This window comes from Anneissia japonica, unplaced genomic scaffold (assembly GCF_011630105.1).
Source record: "Anneissia japonica isolate Jap-2015-1 unplaced genomic scaffold, ASM1163010v1 scaffold2471_len1564793_cov202, whole genome shotgun sequence".
Lineage (NCBI taxonomy): Eukaryota > Metazoa > Echinodermata > Crinoidea > Comatulida > Comatulidae > Anneissia > Anneissia japonica.
Window position 1 is genome coordinate 616,410 of NW_022709610.1, and position 20,204 is coordinate 636,613.

The following is a 20,204-nucleotide window of genomic DNA, read 5'->3' on the forward strand; positions in this document are numbered from 1 at the left end:
GATACCAGCTACATATTCATCCCACAGTCTTTGATTTGCTCGTATTGCCGTTCGTGATGTATAACTGTGTAATTGAAAATTAGAATTTTGATATTTTTATGTACTACATTTTTATAAAAATGAATGCATTCCTGATGATGACATAATTAATGTCGAAATATTGAATCCCAACACGATGGCGTGTATTTCAATACTTGTAGTATGTATTATACTTTCTTATCTGAGATTAATCAGTGGACCTTTCGGTTATATGAAGTTGTACAATTGCAAAATCGTATTAAAAATGTAATTTTATGATGTACACATTTAATTTATATATTTTTATTTTTGTACTATTTGTTAAACTTATATATAATAAATGATAAGAATGTATGGAGTTTTTTTTTTACTATCTGCCAAGCTGACTGGGCAAATACTCACAAAATTTAAATTAAAACGATAGAAAGAACAAGTAAATAAATTGAAATACGTCCCAATAAATATTTAATAAATCAGTGCAAAAACCGAGTATTAAATAAATTGAAATAATTGAGTAAATAAACTGAAATACATCCCAAACAACAGTACCAAAAACGAATAAGTTAATTGAAATACGCCGCAATTAACGCTCTACATTCACTGAGAGACGCGCTTGGCGTTCCATAGAAATGACCGGCGGCTCAACTTGTCGGCGGCTCAACCGGTCATAATCCGTGGGAGAGGCCGGGGTTAGAAAAAGCACAATTTGTCGGGGAGAAAAAATATTATATGTATTTTATATATATACATATTAGTAGACTATAAAATCGATTAAATAAGCCTTCGAAACCCCTAAATTGCGAAAATTTTCAAGGGCTTCGCCCCCAGGACCACTTGTGACTTTCGAAACCTTTTAATCGAAGCTCGACCACTCCCACTTTGCTTTCGTCGGAGAAATCTGACCCCTCTTCGGGGCATCAGCCCCCCTCGTCAGGAACCTCGGCCCTCCCCTGTCAGGCAAATCCTGGCTCCACCCCTGTAGGCCCCCAGTTGTTTGTCTGTTGGCATGGGAATGTGTTAGGTTGCTGATGATTTGATTTGCTCTTGCCTTGCTTTCTCTCAGAAACAACTGATCCAAAACCAGCAAGAATTACATTGTCTCTGATAGCAAAACGAAATCTTCCTGCAGCCTTAGCGAATGGACCTCAAGAGAATTTGTAAGTAGCTACCCCAGTACAGTATTTTTTGCAGCCAATTTGTTACCTAGACCTATGTGATTTAAATTGGTACCAGATCATATAATTAATAGCAAATTCTTCTTGTACACCGAAGAGAAAATAGGAAAAAAAATTATTTTAATAATTAATTAATTAATTGTATGCCTATGTCATGTGGGAGTTTGGCACTCGTATCTTAATTTGAATGTCGGTTGGCGCAATACAAGGCCAACCAATCAGACTCCAATTAAAACCAGATGCTGGCTGGGATTGAACCAGCGCCGCACAAGAAGCAGCAACAATCATTCTCAGCAGTAGCAGGTCACTTCGGCCAAAAACCAAATCGGCCAAAACCAAATCGGCCCAAAACCAACTCGTCCCAGACAACAACTACCCGTTTTGATACAGAAATACCCAGATGAATAGCGGTCACGATTACCCATTACCCAAAGACAATTATTATTATTATTTTAGTATTATTATAATTATTAATATTATTTATAGGTCTAATATTATTTTTTAGTATAACTATTCTTATTATTTATTTTTATATTATCCGAATTATATATTTTTATAATTATTATATTATTATATTTATTTTTATTATTATTTTAGTACAGTAGTATAATTATTAATATCATATATAGGCCTAATATTATTTTTTTTATTAGGCCTATTACTATTCTTATTACTTATTTTTTATATTATCTGAATTATTACTAGTCCCATTAATTATTTTTAGAAGAATCTTAACATACTTTTTTTTTATAAAATAATGTATATTTGTATGAATTTAAAGCAAAACAAAATACTGTACATGAACTTACGGATTTATTCAGCTACATTTAATTCAAACTGGCTACATACAATATTTTCTTTTTCAATTCACAACGGAAAAGTTTGAGAGTAAACAGTATGCCTACTGTTATTTTAGGCTGGCTGCCCCAGCAGGGTTTTTTTTTTGTTTTTTGCTTTTGTTTTCTTTTTTTTATCTAACACTTTGGAATTAAAGAGGTGCACTACTGTTATTACTGTTAAATATTTTTTGGGTAAACTGTTTATTTCTGTTTGGCAACACCCAATATGTTTTTCGATGAACGTAGCACAATAAAAGTCAACTATTCATTTCACAACACAGGTACCACCCAACCGTCTTGAATAACCGAGTTGGTTTTAGTCCGAGTTGGTTTGGGCCGAATTGGTTTGGGCCGATTTGGTTTTGGGCTGAAGTGACCAGCATTCTTCACAGCCTTATATTCTGTCGTAAATCTGAGTATTTTTTTGTTTACACGTAGAATTGAATCATTGGCAAAGATCAGTCATGTTCGTTTTTTTGTTTACACATAGAATTGAATCATTGGCAAAGATCAGTCATGTTCGTTTTTTTGTTTACACATAGAATTGAATCATTAGCAAAGATCAGTCATGTTTGTTTTTTTGTTTACACATAGAATTGAATCATTGGCAAAGATCAGTCATGTTCGTTTTTTTGTTTACACATAGAATTGAATCATTGGCAAAAATCAGTCATGTTCGTTTGGACCGTGAAAACATCAAACATATTGACAATTTGGAGATGCTTGGACCAGTAACTAATCTATATTTACAACAGGTTTGTCACATTTACATTGTTATGTGATTGTTACTAAGCTCTTTTGAAATAAATTGTTGGTGTTGCAGGTTTTAATAGACAGTCTAAATAGATTAAAATATCTTACAAAACACAATCAACAAATCATATACATTATAATAGAAATAGAAAAAGAACTCCTTTACCATTTCATTTGTAGAGAGCACAGGAAGGAGACCAAAGTAGCTAATATATTGCAATCGTGATTGGTCAATCTCTTGAAATGAAGTCAAATCATTCAAGCATCACTGGCGTTAGGTCAGTGGCGTTAGCAAATCTGGGGTCTGCAGGTAGCGTTAATAACGCCAAGGACGTGGCGTAGTGAGTGGCTTTAACAATGCCACTGCCTAGTTCACACACAAAGGCGTACGCTACACCAGGCTTAAGCCAGCCTTATGCCGTGTGTGTGAACATAGCCTAAGAGAACAGTATGTAATATAAATATTAGTGCACCACTGAATGCTGTTTCTAATTCCTTTTGTAATACGTTTTAGATGAATTACCACCTTCTTTGTTGGTGCTCAATTTGTCTGTCAATCAATGTACAAAAGCATGTAACTACAGGTAAGTATATAACATTTTTATTTATTATTTGATTTAATTATTTTTTAATTGAAAAAAAAAACTTTTCAAGGGATCTAATGTAAGTACTGGAAAATTTTTCAATCATAAACTTTATTTTTTTTATTGCATTGCATTTTTTTCTGAAATTTTTTACGATAAACATAATAAATTCCTCATTTATATGATGTACATGATTTTCAAATGATATTTTTTGTCAGCTTTGCTCTGATCTGTGTACTTTGTTGAGAATATATTATCCGTATATGTGTCGGAAACCATGTGATACAGTGTATACTTGCGTATCAAAATGTTGAATTCAACCAGAGTAATTTAATACATTGTCTTGATTCTTGATTTGCAATGGAATATTTATAGAATATGTTGCCGTCCTTTATGCTTATTTCTTGGCCTCTTTCTAGTCAATGTTAGTGGCTTGAGTTGAACAGTATTTATCGAACAGCTTCACTTTCTGTATATTGTAATAAAATTATTAAAATACAATCATAACTAAGGGAGTCGAATGGCCGAGCGGTTAGCAGGGGCGCCACAAGCTATAGCCATAATATCGGCGCTGGTTCGATTGGCACGCTAGCCTATGGTTCTGTGATAGAACCAGTCTTCTCGGATAAGGACTATAAACTGTAGGCCCAGTGTATACAATGGCTCGTGTGCACTATAAAGAACCCAGTACATCTTTCGAGACGAGCAAGGGGATACCCTGGTGTACTGGAACAGACAGCCCCTGTGGTGGACGATGAGAGTTGCTGGTACCGGGTTACCGGGTAGCACAGACACGAAGGGACCCTTAGGGGCGAAGAAAGTCATTGATCAAGTTCCTAGTCCACATTTCAAGCCCCCTGAGCATCTTACATTAGATGGATATGTGCGCTATATAAAACTACATTATTATTATTATTATTATTATAAATAGTGATAACAAATAACCATTCAACCATAATAGTAGTAGTAAAAATACCGAATAATAATAATATTTATATTGTATATTATATATTTTTCATTTTATTGTATATTATTTAATATTAGAAAAAACATTATCAAATCACTACCAAATCTGCAACAGCTAGATAACCATCAGATTAGCAAACTAGAGAAGATCGAAATTGGTATTGAAGTGTCTAGCAGCTCTGAAGAAGATGAAGATGAGGTGGAAGATGGTTACTATGGTAATCACCTCCATTATAATGATAAAGTTTTAGATAAAGCTGGCGGTATGTTCTTGAATTCTTTGCTTTTTCAACTTTTAAAACTACAGCTTCTTGATCCCATCATGTTACATGCAGCTATTTCCCATCATGTAACATACTAACTAAATCCTTTCCGAGCCACTGGGGCTCATAGGGCAGGAGCTTATCCCCAGTTTCTGTAGTGTGAAGCGGATGAGAGTTGTACTCCCCCTGGATGGGACACTAGTCCGTCGCAGGTTAGTCCCAGCAGTTTGCTTGTACCTATTGATCAGCTGGGTGGACTGAAGCAATGTAGCTAAAGTGCCTTGCCCAAGGACTCAAGCGATTCTGCACAGCGGAGACTCAAAACCCAGACCTTACGATTGAAAGCCCAAACCTCAACCACTGCGCCAAACTGCCGCATCTAACACTCTCAGAATATCACTGCGGAGACATGACAAAGAAATGCTCCAACCATGGATGAATAAAATAGGTTTCTCCATGTTTCAACTAATACAGGTTGTACATTTAGGCCAGTCCTCTTTGCTATAGAAGGAAGGGGTTGTGCCACTATATTGGCAGTGTGCTGACATGCCAATCCTCAATACAAACACACTGAAAAAAACCTTGAAGATCTCAGACCAATTTCTCTTATGTCATATTCATCGTTAATACTCTGAAGGGAGAGCAGCAGAAATAAAGCCAAAATGAATTTGCACTAGTCTTGGTCTGAGGCTTGGGGAGTGCAGTGGTACAGTTGTAAAAATATGTCCTTAAATGGTGTGAATCCAAACTGACATTAGGGGAAAATAACACAAAAGATATTCCCCTTAAGTCCGATTTAGTGAAATTATTATTATTATTATTATTATTATTATTATTATTATTATTATTATTATTATCATATAAAATATGGTATATTTTCTATTATTGTTTAACATTTATCATCATTTTTTATTGTTATTAATTTTTGTCTACAGATTTATTTAGTACATCAACCCAGATAATCCAGAGATCTAAGGACAGAATGAAGGTTCACTGCAGCAAACATGATGCTGTAATAGATGAACTTGATAACTTTCGCAGCCAATCAGAGCTTGGCATGAGTACAGCCAGGTCAGATAATTCAGCAGCCAATCAGGGCTTAGCATGAGTAGAATGCATTTAGATACTACGATGACACCCAGTCAGAGCTTTGAGTGTGTACAGCCAGGACACATCTGCAGCCAAATGCCAAAGCGCAGCATGAGTACATTACAACAACTTTGTTGGCCGTTGTGTGAGCAAATTCAGTCTGCTAGTTGTTAGGGGTTAATGTTAATTCCTGTTACAGTATACTAATGTATTCTTGAAATGTATCTGCAGTTATGATGGAGTATGAATGATTTTTTATTGGCGCACATGTCTATTTCTACTGACAAGATTCTACTTTTGCCAAAAACTGTTAATATTGTCATTATTATAAATAATACTGGCCTAGTATTACTTAGTACCTCATCAGGGCATTGAGCAGTCAAACCACCTATGTGCTGTCTCTGTGTGGGCAATTCCATGAAAATGAGGACCAAAAAATTAAAGTTAATGATATGAAGCCACACACTTTCATGAACACATGGAAGTGTGTGGAAAAACTAAAAACCGAGCCAAATATCAAAATGATGCAAATACCGTAAAATTTAGCTGAAAATAATGGAATTTTCCCAACCAGTATATCTGGGGGTATAACTATTATGTTGGGCACATCTTCATTTTGCAGTGGTAGCATTACAGTAGGCCAAAACAATGACTACTAAATTCATGGAATATGAGGGTACTTTAAAAGTGGCACACCATAAATATATTAAAGGTCTTTCAAGTGCAAGGAAATGAAAAAAATATATATGTTCAAGCACTTCAAGGTTGTGTCAACGTGAGGCGCTATATAAATCCAGAATTATTATTATTATTATTGTTATATTTATCAGTTTTACTTAAAACATAATGACTGGAAATTTGTGGATACCAACATATTGCCAATAGTTACAGGTTACATTGTTGAAGTGTTCTAAATTAATGTGAAATATTTTGTTCTGTTGTTTTTGAAATAAGTTTGCAGATTGAATATGAATAATAATAATTTACAAATTAAATAAAGAAAATATAATTAAAGTGATAATAAAGTCCATATTGTCAATTTTGTAGTAGAGACATGTGGTAACATAAGTTACCGTAACATAAGTTACCGTAACATTGGGACATTATTAATTGTAATCCATTTACCTGTTATTAGTTCAATGACCAACAATTATGTGATATACATTGACTTTACTGAGGGATATTCTGTATGAGGAGACTTTTGAAAACTGTCTTTTTGTGTAACGCAAGTTACAAGTTACCAAGATTTGATTATGTTAACAAAAAATATTAAAACCAGTTGAAAGTTTTAATAGGATTTTCAAAAAGGTTAAACATTTATTGTTTTAAATAATACCAAAGATACTAGAAATACAAGATAGAGTTCTCCACACAAAAAAAGTGTTCCACTGTGTTCCACCGAAATGCATGGTGGGAATACGAAAAATGGGATGCCCCCTACAGCTGGATCTAAAAAAACTTGTGCCAAACTTTCGTTACCAAGTTGTCGCGTATTTTATTATCACTTTTCAACAAAGATACTAGATATAAAAACAAACTGGAATAGACACCCAGACAATGACATCGGTGAATACATAACCTCCTTGGTGGCAGTAGAAATCGTTGCTATTATCCAAATAATACACAAAACAATTAAAGCATAATCATGAATCCGTAAAGAATAAAACAACAATACAGCGCAGAATCGCATGGCCGGACGCACTCTTAGTGAAAAAGCTTTCCTCCATTAGTGGTAAAGGAAGGGCGCCTTTTGCGTCTGGATATACTTAGCAACAGAAGAGCGCCCTGTACGTTGGGCACGAAGTACAGGAAACTTGCATGGTTAAAAAGAAGGGCGCTGCCTACGTTGGGCACGACTTCCGCCTCATTTTTACAATGCGAGAACTCTATCTTGTATTTCTAGTATCTTTGATAATACTTAGTTATACTGAAGAAATAAGTTTATTACTGTGTAATCATCAGTAGCATGAATGAAAGTAGGTAAAAATGTAATGTAAGTTACCATGGAATTGCCAATATATGTGTCACATTTGGTTCTGTATTTATTTTGTTGTTTTATTGTAATTTAACTATTACATGATTTTATTAATCATTTAAATGATATCATAAATATTGCCATTAAAACTGTATTGTTTTATTATTAATTATTAATATTGTATTTTTTTTAAATGTATTTTAAATACACTTAGTATAAGTTTAAAATAAATTTATATTTCTATAAGTTATAGGTCAAACCTGTTGTGAGAATGTTCGTAATATTTATAAAGGCTCAAACCAATAAATCTTATCCTATCAAAGTACCCATACAACACATCGCAGTGATAAAGGGATAAAAAAAACTCTGCAATTCCAAATATCACATTTAAAATCTAGTAAGAAAACAGGTGTTGAGGATTAGTACTAAATTTTAAATTTCTTTTTTTTTTGTTAGCTTTTTAAAAAATATATAAATTTATAAAAATAACAATTGATTTGATGGGCCTCAAATTTACAATTTCCTTTGTTTTTAAAAAAAATATATTAATGATTTAGATGATGAATAAAGGTTTGTATTATATTGTGTGCTTACTCATGTATTGTTAAATGTAAGATTTGAATGTATCAAGATGAGATGACGCCTAAAACAGAATAGAACGTTTAAGACATACAAGAAACCTACAGACGACACCCAAAACAGAATAGAACGATTAAGACATACATGACACCTACAGACGACACCCAAAACAGAATAGAATGTTTAAGACATACAAGACGCCTATAGACGACACCCAAAACCGAATACAGTAGAACGATTAAGATATAAAAGACACCTACAGATGACACCCAAGACAGAATAGAAAGGGAGAATTTGAGACGTACAAAACACCGAAAGGATGAATGTTAGTAATTTTATAGATTTTCATATTTTTTCAGGAAATATATTGTACAAGTAGGAAGGAAATTAATGGCAAATGTCTGGAAATTTTTTTGCTTTACATTTTCTCAAGTAGTATACAGTTGAACTACATGAGTGTATTCAAGTGATGACTTACCGTACTGCAGAATACAATTACCAATATTGCTATTAATAATAATAAGTCATCTTATTAGGCGCACGTATCCATCTCTGGGTAGAGCTGCTCGCGGCACCGTTTTCCCCTTGCAGAGTGTACATGCAGCCTTTTTTTCTGCATTAATTTATTTTAATTTATTTATTTATTTTTATGTATATTTATTTTATGACAGAACTGACATGGATGGGAAGATTGGCAAAATAAAGACTCTTCGTGGTCACCATCCATCACAAAGCCTAATACAGGCTTACACGGACATTGTAATTTATCTGAACAAACTCAGGATGATAAACTGAACTGAGGCTGCTAAGCCTAATACAGGCTTATACGGACATTGTAATTTGTCTGAGCAAACTCAGGATGATAAACTGAACTGAGGCTGCTAAGCCTAATACAGGCTTATACGGACATTGTAATTTGTCTGAGCAAACTCAGGATGATAAACTGAACTGAGGCTGTTAAAATAAACTGAATTAACTCAATCCACTAGACAGCTGAACATCCCTTCATTTCTTCCTCCTCCATTATCTACCTCCATCACATAATTCACGACATTCTGCTTTCCAACCTATTCATGCTCGATTTCTCCATTTCACACTTAATTTTTTCCCTTTGCTCTTTGCCTTTCATACAACCTTGCTCTCCATCCCACCACATCCTTTCCTTTTGACACTAGAACCACTTTTCTTATGTAGGACCTATTACTGTATAGCTAAAAATTACCCCTTTTATATATTTATCGTTGCATTGTATTAATTGGAATTGATGATGAAGCAATAAAATTGAACTGAATTATAATTCTGTTTGATTTTATAATAATATACTATATTGCAGTATATTTATCACAGGTCTCATTATTATGACATTAATGTAGTTCATAAAAGAATGTTAAAGTATATTTGTAATTGTATTAACAATTAAAGAGTGTACATGTGATTGACAATTGAAACAAATCTACAAAAAAAACATTTCTTGCTAGATTGTGTGATGGATTTAATTCCACTTGAATCAACTGTGTTGCCATCATCGCAATTGTCATGGCAACCAACCTAATACGTTAGAATAGATTCATTATGATACAAATTTGTGAAGGATTATGAATCTGTATTTTAAAGGATTCTACTTGTATATTTACAATAAAATGCCATTCATGAGCTTAACAGAAAAATGTGAATTCTAACTAAATATTGCAATTTTCAGATCTAAAGTAAAAACATGGCAATTGCAAACATTAGTTATTTTAAGTACGTACTCAGAAAATATCACAGAGTTTTTAATTTAATGCAGTTAAGATAACAAATTGAGTGAAACAATGAGCACATGTTTACACATGATTCAGCCACTGTCCACAACCACAGTACATGGTTACCAATATAAGAGGACTGTCTGTACCTCCAAAATACACTGCCTTATAAATATACCAAAGCGCACATTTGATAATCCTGCAATGACATCATCCTGCTTTAGGCAGCTGTACCACTCTTGCATGAGTGTCTGGCTTCTCAAGCAGCATATAGGATTCCTGTGTCACCAAATGCTACGACCACCCTCTGTCATACAGAGTTTTAAATTATGTCAACTATATCATTTAAAAAACCGTCCTTATGAAATTTCTAAATCAATGATTTCATCCCAAGGAAACCTTTTTAAATTATCCTATCACAAAACACATTCAAAAACATTTTGTACCATTAAGGCCTATTTACACACGAGCACAACAGCAACATGAAAAATAGAACCTATTACTGTATATTCTTTATGATGATCTACACTGAACACTAACAGAGCGACATGTCAAACTATTATTATCGGTGATTCTCATAATCATTCGCTGAGATGCAGACTGCAGAACCAACCACACAACATTTGCATATGTGATGATTTTTGTTGCAAAATGGATAAAATGTGTTTGTTTCTTACTGTCACATTTTGTGTAAAATAGGCCTTAACCATAAATTCCTACAAAGACAGTTTTGTTTTTGCTAAGATTTGGTTCAAGCACAAACCTACACTTCTAAAATGTGCATGAACAGTTGATATAAAAAATGTTATTTGTGGGAGGGGTGAATGTGTTAGGGTGTGTATGGGTTGCTTACCATTAAATTTGGAGCAGATATACTTAATTATGTTTTAATTGTGCAAATATTAAAGAGTACTTTGCAAGCCAGACCCACATGGCGCACGAACGGCGACATCTCTGCTTCTCACATCGTCATTAAGATGCGTTGTGTGCGTGTCATGGCATTGAGACCATCAGGTGCAGACAATGCCCAGCTTAATGCAAAAATAAATAACATTTCAACATCAATACCAAGAAATTGTTCAATTCCAGCGAGTTTAAAGCAGAATATTTAACACTCGTGTTTACAGACTGACATATTCAATTCAACCAAATTAATTAATGTATTCTTTTTCATTCCTGGATAATCCTACAAATATACAATAATAGTATTGCAGAGAGAACATTATTATGGTGGGGATCATAACCTGAAATAAACGGAAGTACAGGAAAGTTCAAATTAGGACCCATAATAGACATTACAAACCAGTCCTGAACCCCATAACAGTAATATTACAACATTCCCTACTCCATACAAAAGAAGACAAAGAATTGGAAGCCCAAGATAAAATGTACAATTCCATGGAATATTTCACTAGTTCTCGCTGCATACAACAACATCCTGAAATGCCAAATAATACCACACAACATCCTGACTTCACAATAACAATGACATAGCTGTGGGTACATCCTGTGAGACGGAGTAGCTTTTCAAAGGTCAAACATGACACACTGTAAGCAATAGTCTCAGTAAGGCTTTTGTAAACTAACTATTGATTCCTGCTTACAAGGACAGTCTCTATCATCTTTATAATGCTAAAATCTGTTGATCCAAATTGGAACATCCAGTAAATATATATTGGGAGAGTAAAGGGATCCCATTCCTAATCATTAGGTAATTAGTAAATTCCAAACATATCAACCAACAAAAAAATTAAGTAAATAATATACAGTGATTTTCCAAAAGTATTTACAGATAATGGTAATACAGGCTAGCAAAGAGAAAATGTTTTTCTCTTTTTATATATATATATATAATTATATATATATATATGTATTTATTATATATATATAAATTTCTACAAAACATAATTAAAAAATAATTACTTTTTAAAGTCATTAATATTATGCATTCAGAACTTGTTAAATATTATTGTGTGTATTGCAAAATGAGGCAAAGAGACAAATCCGTTACCTAGCTTACTTTGCCATTTTGGGACACAACTTTGTCAATAAACCAAATTATGTGACTGAAAACAGCCATGGTTCGCTGAACTTTGGCATGCATCACAGCAGATCCCTACACCTCACATAGCTTGCTGCTACACTTATCAGCAGATCCCTACACCTCACAGAGACTGCTAATACATTTAGTCTGTTGCATTGTAAGTAGAATGTACATAAGATACTTCCAGATAATCAATGTTGAGGACACCATTGTACCTTAGCAACCAAGTGCTAGACAGGCCAGCACAGCATTGAACAGTACCAACAATCTAGTATGCTGACCTCAGGATCTGGAATCGAACTGCTTGTAGGTCAGGATCAAAGTTCATCCAGTAGAAATACTTTGGGTATGCAGACAAATCATAGTCCTATACTGATCCAAATGCATAACCACCGTCTAATTTGCATCGCACATTCAACAGCCTTTCTCCATGCCGCAGTAGCTGGATCGTCATGCACCAGACACGTATCAAAATATGCCAACATCGCCTGTCTGTAAACCCAAACGTAATTCATTCTTGAAGCTTTGGCTTGTGGGCTGAATGTAGTCTACGATGCATAAATCTGTTGACAGTAACATTTTAGCCTGGAAATCTAGCGGACGGGAGGTTGTGGTGGAGGACCTCGCTTCACACCTGGAGAAAATAGTTAAATAAAACATTTATTACCAAGAAAAGTAACAGTAATACTTTTGCCATTTAATATCATCCTATAAATCTTATTACTCATGATGAACAAGCAATATTGACTATGATTATTAACAATATATATGACAATGCGCAACACTTCTAAATGTTGACAAATATCACAACAATAATTCCCCATACCATACTTACTTTATGTCTCAAACTATATTGTAAGTAACAATTATTACTAGCAACAAAGAACAGACAGCCTCTAAATGCTACCAACAAGGCAAAAACACCAATAACTGCTATCTCCTTACATAATTCATGAGGTAACAAAAGAACACACTTGTAATTAAAAAAAACCAGGATGGGTCAACTTGAGTGTAGGTGGAGATGGTAAATTTCAGTTCGAGAAGAAATTATTATATTTTTGTTGGTTAATGTTAAATTACAATCAAATTTGGTTATGTTAAGTTTCATTAATATTCATAAGGCATAGCTTATTGTGTAAGTATGATGAGCAGTGGTTGTGACATTAGGGGCCAAATTCACTGAGCAGTGGCTGCGACATTAGGGGGGCCAAATTCACTGAGCAGTGGCTGCGACATTAGGGGGACCAAATTCACTGAGCAGTGGCTGCGACATTAGGGGGGCCAAATTCACTGAGCAGTGGCTGCGACATTAGGGGCCAAATTCACTGAGCAGTGGCTGTGGCTGCAACATTAGGAGGCCAAATTCACTGAGCAGTGGCTGCGAAATTAGGGGGGGCCAATTCCACTGCCCAGTGGCTGCGAAATTAGGGGGCCAAATTCACTGTGTCTGACAAGCGTAGAAACACCCCAATGTCCGACACCACAAAGAGATCGCCCGACTAAAATTATTAATTTGCCAATCTAAACAATATAATTTTCATTTCTAATCACTCGCATTGTGGTCTTAAGCCACTTGCATTTGGTCCATTCCTAAAACATCAAAATCTCATGCAATGAACCCCACAGGGGAATGTATTCCAGGACCCAGCCTAAGGCTCTAGGAGATCTCTTGGTTCGAACCCCATTTCTGATTTGTACCCCCCCACCAAACCCATCTGGAGCTACTATTGACTGTGAAGAATCTTTAAGTGTCGTCAACTGAAAATTCCATAATAATAAATTTTGTTTTGAATACAAGATTAATAATTCTATTAATATAAATGTTATTAACGCTTTATTAATATTGTTGATAAAGAGTGTCATCAATGAAGAATAGTGGAAGCGCTGAACCATGTTGATGTGTTCAGAGAATGGTGTCCTAAACTGGTTCCCAACATTCTTATTATGAATTATTAAATTAATAAAACTGAAAATTGGAAAAGATACAAAGATATAAATTGATGCAGATAAAGGTATTGGTCTAAAATAAGCAAGGCATTAGTAAGTGCGATTTTATCTTCAAATACTAAAAGTCTCTCGTAATGTGATTTAAGTGTAAAAGAAAAACTAATTATTAGACTGTATATCCGATGTAGTCACAGGAGAAAATTTAGCAAATAATATGTACTCTGTAGATTTTTAAAGTTTTTTTTTTACTTTATTTGTAAGTTAAATCACCAGTGGTCCTGGCTTAGGCTTCTTTGAGCCCTTCTACTCTGGGGGCCACATAAAACTGCGGTGAGGCCAGCATTTTGAATGTTTTAAGGGCATATTTGATGGTTTACTTTACACATTCTGCTCAATAAAAATCCCCACAGTCCTGGTGAAAAAATGGCAATTAATACCCCAGGCCCCTTAAGTTTAAGGGCCCCTTCCTTTCTAGCCAGCGAGATATCATCGGCATCACGCCACTGTACTTTACTTCGGAAAGTTATTTTGGCGATAAAAACCTCACAACCTTTCTTTGTAACTACTGTAGATTTGAACTTGTCACTGATGATGAGTTAAGTGGTGATCCGCCGCACATTTGAACTTTGACCCTCAGGGTGCGCTTGCACCCTGAGGGTTTATGAACGCTCAAAGTGGCCTATAACATGCTATAATTTAGTTTAAAAAAGAATAATTTTGAGCATTTTAAGAAAAATGAGGGGGTCCAAAAAATCATTCATTTTGACCAGGATGACGTCATCAGAATGAAAAATTAAAGGCACACCTCCGAAAGAGAATTGTCTCAGCTATAACATATTGAAATTTGGGAGACGATCAAACAAGGATAAGTGAGATACACTCAAATGCGTATTTTAGAAAAGGGCGTCATTGATAAAATACGCAATTATTGAATTCAGACGGCAATATGACGTTGTCACAATGTCCGATGAGCCATAAAATCATATCTACAACTCATGCTTTCAGAATATGTAATAAAAATTGGGGGTCACCTTTCATCCTTAGGAGCTATAACTGATTAAAAATAGGCATGATTTTAGCATATGTCAAATCGAAGATGACGTCACACATGACTTAGCACATTGAAAAGCTTATTGAGACTATTCCAGGCCAAGCCAAATGTCTGTTGAAGATGACACGTATGTAGCTCGTGAACGAGAAATGGGGAGAAATGTAGAATTAAAAAATAAAAAAGATCTCTGACAATAACAAGAGGTGATCCACTTGTGAAGCAGATCCCCAATTAAGCAACTATAATATTATTATTATTATTATTATTTATTATCATTATAATTATTATTATCATTATTATTATGCAAATATTCACAATGAACTATATTTATACATACTGCCATCAACCACTTTACGTAACTGTCAATGAAGCACTGGTTTAAAAATGCAACATTGCAAAAATATTTTTAAAAATAAAAATAGTAGGCAAAATAACATTATCAATAAATTTGTGAAAATGATCATGCATGGTATCATAATTGATATAATGGGAATGCATGCGTGGAAATGCACTGCATAGGGAATACATGCAAGTTACTTCCACTGGAAGCATTGAAAAGAAAACATGCAGAAACGTTGCAATGAATGCATGCAGAGTAGAGAATGCATGCTTTATACTGATACATAAAACTCACCGTTAATACCTTGTTCATAAGAGGTGGAGTCATCACTCAAAACACCTAATACAAAGTGTGCGATAGTCAAAAGAAGAAAAAAATCCCAAAAGTATTGGAAAGGAGGAACCAAAAGTAGCAATTAAATTTTGGATCATTTTTCCTCATTGAAAGGACCTTTGCAAAGTGTCAATAAATTTTAACAACAATAAGAACAGGGCCAGGTGTGTGCTTGTCTCAAACATAATGTTTACATACATTTACGCTATCATTTTATGGAACCTTAGCAACAATACCTGAGGCTTAGTGGAATGGTCCATTAAAAAGAATGCAACAAATACCCAAAAAAAAAAACCAAAAATAGTTTATCAGTGAGTTAATAAATCTAGAATATGAAGTAGAAAATCTGAAAAACAAAACATTTATTGGAGTTTGTTGGTTTAAAAGAATTGAAAAAAACATTTAAAATTTGAATTTGCAAAAAAATGTCAAATTCTCAGAAAAATGAAAAATGAAATGAACATAAAAGAAATTTAAAATGAATAAATATTTTGCCTGAATAGGTTTTTGATGCAGATCAACTTTGAGCTCATACTCTGCTGCTTTTTAGCTCTGGAACAGCTAAATAGACAGAAAATATGCTAAATAGACAGAGGAAATGCTAGGCATGGAAAGGACACATACATGTTAACAATACTCTTATATAATATTATATTATTGCCCAACTGATATTTTCGATCATTTGCTTTTGTCAATAGTACAAATATTAGTTCATAATTTCTAAAAATCACTCATATAAAAAATATTTTTTGTAAGTGAAATTATGCTGATATATAATTGGTAATTCAATTCTGTTTCATCCACATTTTTTAATTACATTCTTTATTGGACTAAATAGCTATATTTTACTATAAATTTCAATGTTTCAAATCTGTTATTAACCTTCATCCATAATGTAATGTTCTGCTACAAGTATTGTAGTTTTAAGTCTACCTTTGGTATAGCTCATCAACTTATGAGTAATCTTGATGAAAAACCAGTTATAAGCAAACCACTGGAAAGGAAACTTTTAAATAGCATGTTGACAGTAGACCAACAATTCGAGGAGGGATTACACTAGAAAATACTGTACAGTATTTTAAAGTGTAAAAACAAATGTATTTGAATGTCTATCTAAATTTGAATCACTTTTAGAACTACTGTACTAGATTAAATGCACACTAAAATATTGGTAAGTTGTAGTTAGTTTGTATTGATATTAGCGCCAATAATATGTGTATATACTAAATGTTCATACCTGTAGTATACAACATTCAATATATGTATATATGATACAGCAATCGCACATATTCATAATAACTATAACATAGGTTGCAATGGTGGGCCAAGCTGAGCAACTACTTAAATCACTCATTCAATGCTTATTAAAATGAATGTTAAAGATGACAACATCTTGCCTTCTTAGTAATGTTAGTAGGCTTGATGGTTTATTCAATTTTAGCAACAATTTAATAATAGCCATTTTTCGTTTTGACTACGCAGCCAGTCTACTATGAACTAATAAAGTGTAACAGATATCTGCGCATGCTCACAAACCTTACTGGCTAAATCGGCGTTGTGATAGCTTCCGCGACTTCCCCAATTTCTGAATTTGGCGTAGTGGCGACTACCCTAACATTGAATAATCAGATCACCGGATCATTTGGCAAACTGCTTGTAATTTTTTTTGTTGGGGTTGCAATTTTCATTGCATCCACGATCGAGCATTGTTTGTTCAATAATGAATTAAAACAAGTGAGTAATTAACAATAAACAAAACAAGTGAGTAATTAATAATTAAATGTTTTATGAAGGCCTATTTATACACATACAATAAATGAGAAATAAATAGTCACAACATAAAATTAGGTAAATCAGGGGATAGTGAAAAAAAGGGCCTTAGGCTTAGCCTAGCCTTGTCAGGGTGGATTTTGGGTAGGAGAAACACATTATTTGGTGCCGCTAGCTAGGGCATCTGCGGCCTTGATATCGTGGATCAAGCCTTGCTTTATAAATACCTCTGTTTAAAATTGTTATGTACATTTATTTGTACATCATCATTGCATTTGGCTAGGCCTAGCCTGTAGGCCTAGATCATAGCCAACAGCGAAACATCACTCAGTGTTTTCTGGAAACTTTTTATTTTGTATTCAGTGTTTGACTAAAGTTTGTTTTCACATTTTCTTTTTCAAATATAAACCAAGGGAACATTGTCCCCTGGTAATAAAACCATGGTCGACTAACTCCCCTCCGTAGGCCTACGTACATGTGCTGCGTCGTCCTAGTCGCCCTAAAAAATCGAAAACAGCTCTTGGTGTAATACGCTGCAGTCACGGTCCATTAGTTCGTAGTAGACTGGCCGCGTAGTCAAAACGAAAAATGCCTAATATAAACTTGCAGTACAACGCAACGCAAGTTTATAATAATTGTTTGTTTTCTTTCTCTATTACTGGGATGCAGAGTCTACTCACTTTGTCTACTTGACTTGCTTGGGTAGGTTTTTGCTGTATTCTTGTAAACTTCTGGTTGTGGTAGATCATTCATAGATCGAAAATTAAAACGACTTTCGAAAGGATCTGAAACATTGTATATTTTCAAATACATTATTATATAAATGGTAATAATACTTTTATAAAGTGCCTAATGCAAAAAATAGCCTCAAAGTGCTGAAAGATGCCAGTTGAAGTTAGGTATATCATATAAAGAACAGTCAGTGTTTTGGTGAGTTTTGAATTTCCAGTGGAAGTGTGTTCCAGAGGTTTGGCCCAATGGAGGAAAAGCTTCTGTCACCATGTTTTCATTATTATTGCAGGTTGTTTTGCAAGTTGTGAGCTTATTTTGCAGGTTGTGACCTTATTTTTCAATTCAACCCAAGCAATAACAACCTCTAGAAATCATACTATAAAAGGTAAAGATAAAAGGTAGAGGTTGGAAATAACCCGTCACTTGCAGCTTTAACTAGGCTGAAATGCACACAGACGAGCACCAACTTACTCTTACTTTCTTCTCCCCTAAGGGTCAAATCATGTCCAATCAGCTGCCAAGAGGCTAAATGGAGAAGTACTGGGTTCTTTAAAGTGCACAAAGAACATATTGTGTACACTAGGCCTATGGTTAGAGTCCTTATCCGGGAAGACTTGTTGCCACCACTAGTACCATAGGCGAGCAATGCTATTAGAACCAGCGCCAATATTATCGCTGTAGGTTGCGGCGCCCTGCCCTAACCCTAAGCCATTCGACTTGCCTAAATCTAAAATGCTAGAGAAAAATGATTTATTACTCACGATTATTATTTGTTACGTTATTCATTGAAGGTGTCAATGGAGGTCTGTCCCTGCTTGGAGGTGGTGGTGGTGGCGCATTATTAGGATGCCCAGCCATAGAATTTGGTCTAGCTCTTGGAGGTGGTGGTGGACCAGATGTTGATGATGCTCTTCCTCTGGGTGGCGGCGGCGGCCGTGCTGCTTGAGGTGGTGGTGGTGGGGGAGTATTCATTGGTCTAGAAGCTGAAGATACTGTTCTTGATGGAGGGGGAGGAGGTGGAGGACCAGTTGCCCTTGCTGGGGTTGGGGGAGGCCTTCTTTCAGGAGCTCTATTTGCTTCTCTTCTGGGTACTGCTGGTACAGGTCCATTAGTTAAAGTAGATGATCCTCTTGATGGTGGTGGTGGTGGTTGACCACGAGGTCCAGCCGGTGGTGGTGGTGGCCTACCTATACCATTTACTGGTTTTTTGTCTTGTGATGGAGGTGGAGGTGGCGGGGGTTGGTTATGTGATGAAATGGGACGTCTATCTGGGGGTGGTGGAGGTGCCACAGAACTTTTACTGGTTTGAGGGGGTGGTGGTGGAGGTGCAAAGTTATTCATTCTTTGCGTCGGGGGAGGACGAGAAGGTCCTGTATTCCTAGCCCCATTTTGTACAGGTCGTCGACTTCCAGGTGGAGGTGGTGGACAATTTGGTGCTGGCGGCCTAAACTGTCCGCTATTACTGCTTACATTTGACTTTGGTACAAAAGGTGGCGCCCTTGCCCTGGGAGGAGTAGGACCTTGACCTGAAGCAAACAAAGATTAATCATTACTGAATGAAGAAAGCTTCAATTAAAATATTTATCATAATTAAGTAACAAGCTATAAAACTAATATCTGTAGCTCATTATATTGTCATCACAATCTTCAAATCAAATAAAAATCAAATCAAATCAAATCAAATTGTCCAAATATAACAGAAACATAAATTTGTCTAAAAGACACAAACAGAAAACAGAAAATGAACAAAAAATAAAAATTTACTTGATCTAGATGCAGGCAAATTACCAGTTTTCCTTAATTGAGGCATTCCACCGGCAAATAGTCCTCCTAAACCTCCTCCACCACCACCACCACCACCAAAACCTCCTCCACCACCGCCACCACTGCCTGTGTTACTTCTGACTCCGCCGCCTCCACCTCCTCCACCTCCTCCTGAAGATTTGGCATTTCCTGAAATGAGATGAACAGAAAAATGTGATGAGTAAAGGGTGATAAATTAAT

General features: G+C 35.1%; 2 protein-coding genes and 1 long non-coding RNA gene across 7 annotated transcripts in view; 2 read left to right on the forward strand and 1 right to left on the reverse strand.

Moving 5' to 3' along the window:
• LOC117106784 overlaps nucleotides 1-2,995 on the forward strand; it is a 3,644-nt gene extending 649 nt beyond the window's left edge. The window contains exons 2-4 of the mRNA XM_033248227.1: nucleotides 1,082-1,175; nucleotides 2,679-2,787; nucleotides 2,966-2,995. Of these exons, the coding sequence (XP_033104118.1) occupies nucleotides 1,082-1,175; nucleotides 2,679-2,787; nucleotides 2,966-2,995 (233 nt within the window). The remainder of the gene's footprint in view (nucleotides 1-1,081; nucleotides 1,176-2,678; nucleotides 2,788-2,965) is intronic.
• A 263-nt stretch (nucleotides 2,996-3,258) lies between these two features.
• On the forward strand, nucleotides 3,259-7,125 carry LOC117106815. The gene is made up of 3 exons (XR_004445143.1): nucleotides 3,259-3,369; nucleotides 4,414-4,598; nucleotides 5,534-7,125. It is a non-coding gene; the product is annotated as an uncharacterized LOC117106815 (long non-coding RNA).
• Nucleotides 7,126-9,708: 2,583 nt separating this feature from the next.
• The window catches only part of LOC117106762 (WAS/WASL-interacting protein family member 1-like), a 33,927-nt gene continuing 23,431 nt past the window's right edge, over nucleotides 9,709-20,204 (reverse strand). For 3 of the 5 annotated variants that reach the window (XM_033248189.1, XM_033248190.1, XM_033248191.1), the window contains 5 exons: nucleotides 19,965-20,153; nucleotides 18,962-19,726; nucleotides 18,149-18,253; nucleotides 15,660-15,704; nucleotides 9,709-12,661 (listed from right to left, as the gene is read on the reverse strand). In XM_033248189.1, coding sequence (XP_033104080.1) covers nucleotides 12,621-12,661; nucleotides 15,660-15,704; nucleotides 18,149-18,253; nucleotides 18,962-19,726; nucleotides 19,965-20,153 — 1,145 coding nt within the window. In that variant the 3' untranslated portion in view covers nucleotides 9,709-12,620. The remainder of the gene's footprint in view (nucleotides 12,662-15,659; nucleotides 15,705-18,148; nucleotides 18,254-18,961; nucleotides 19,727-19,964; nucleotides 20,154-20,204) is intronic. The other 2 variants (XM_033248193.1, XM_033248194.1) reach the window with 2 other exon arrangements.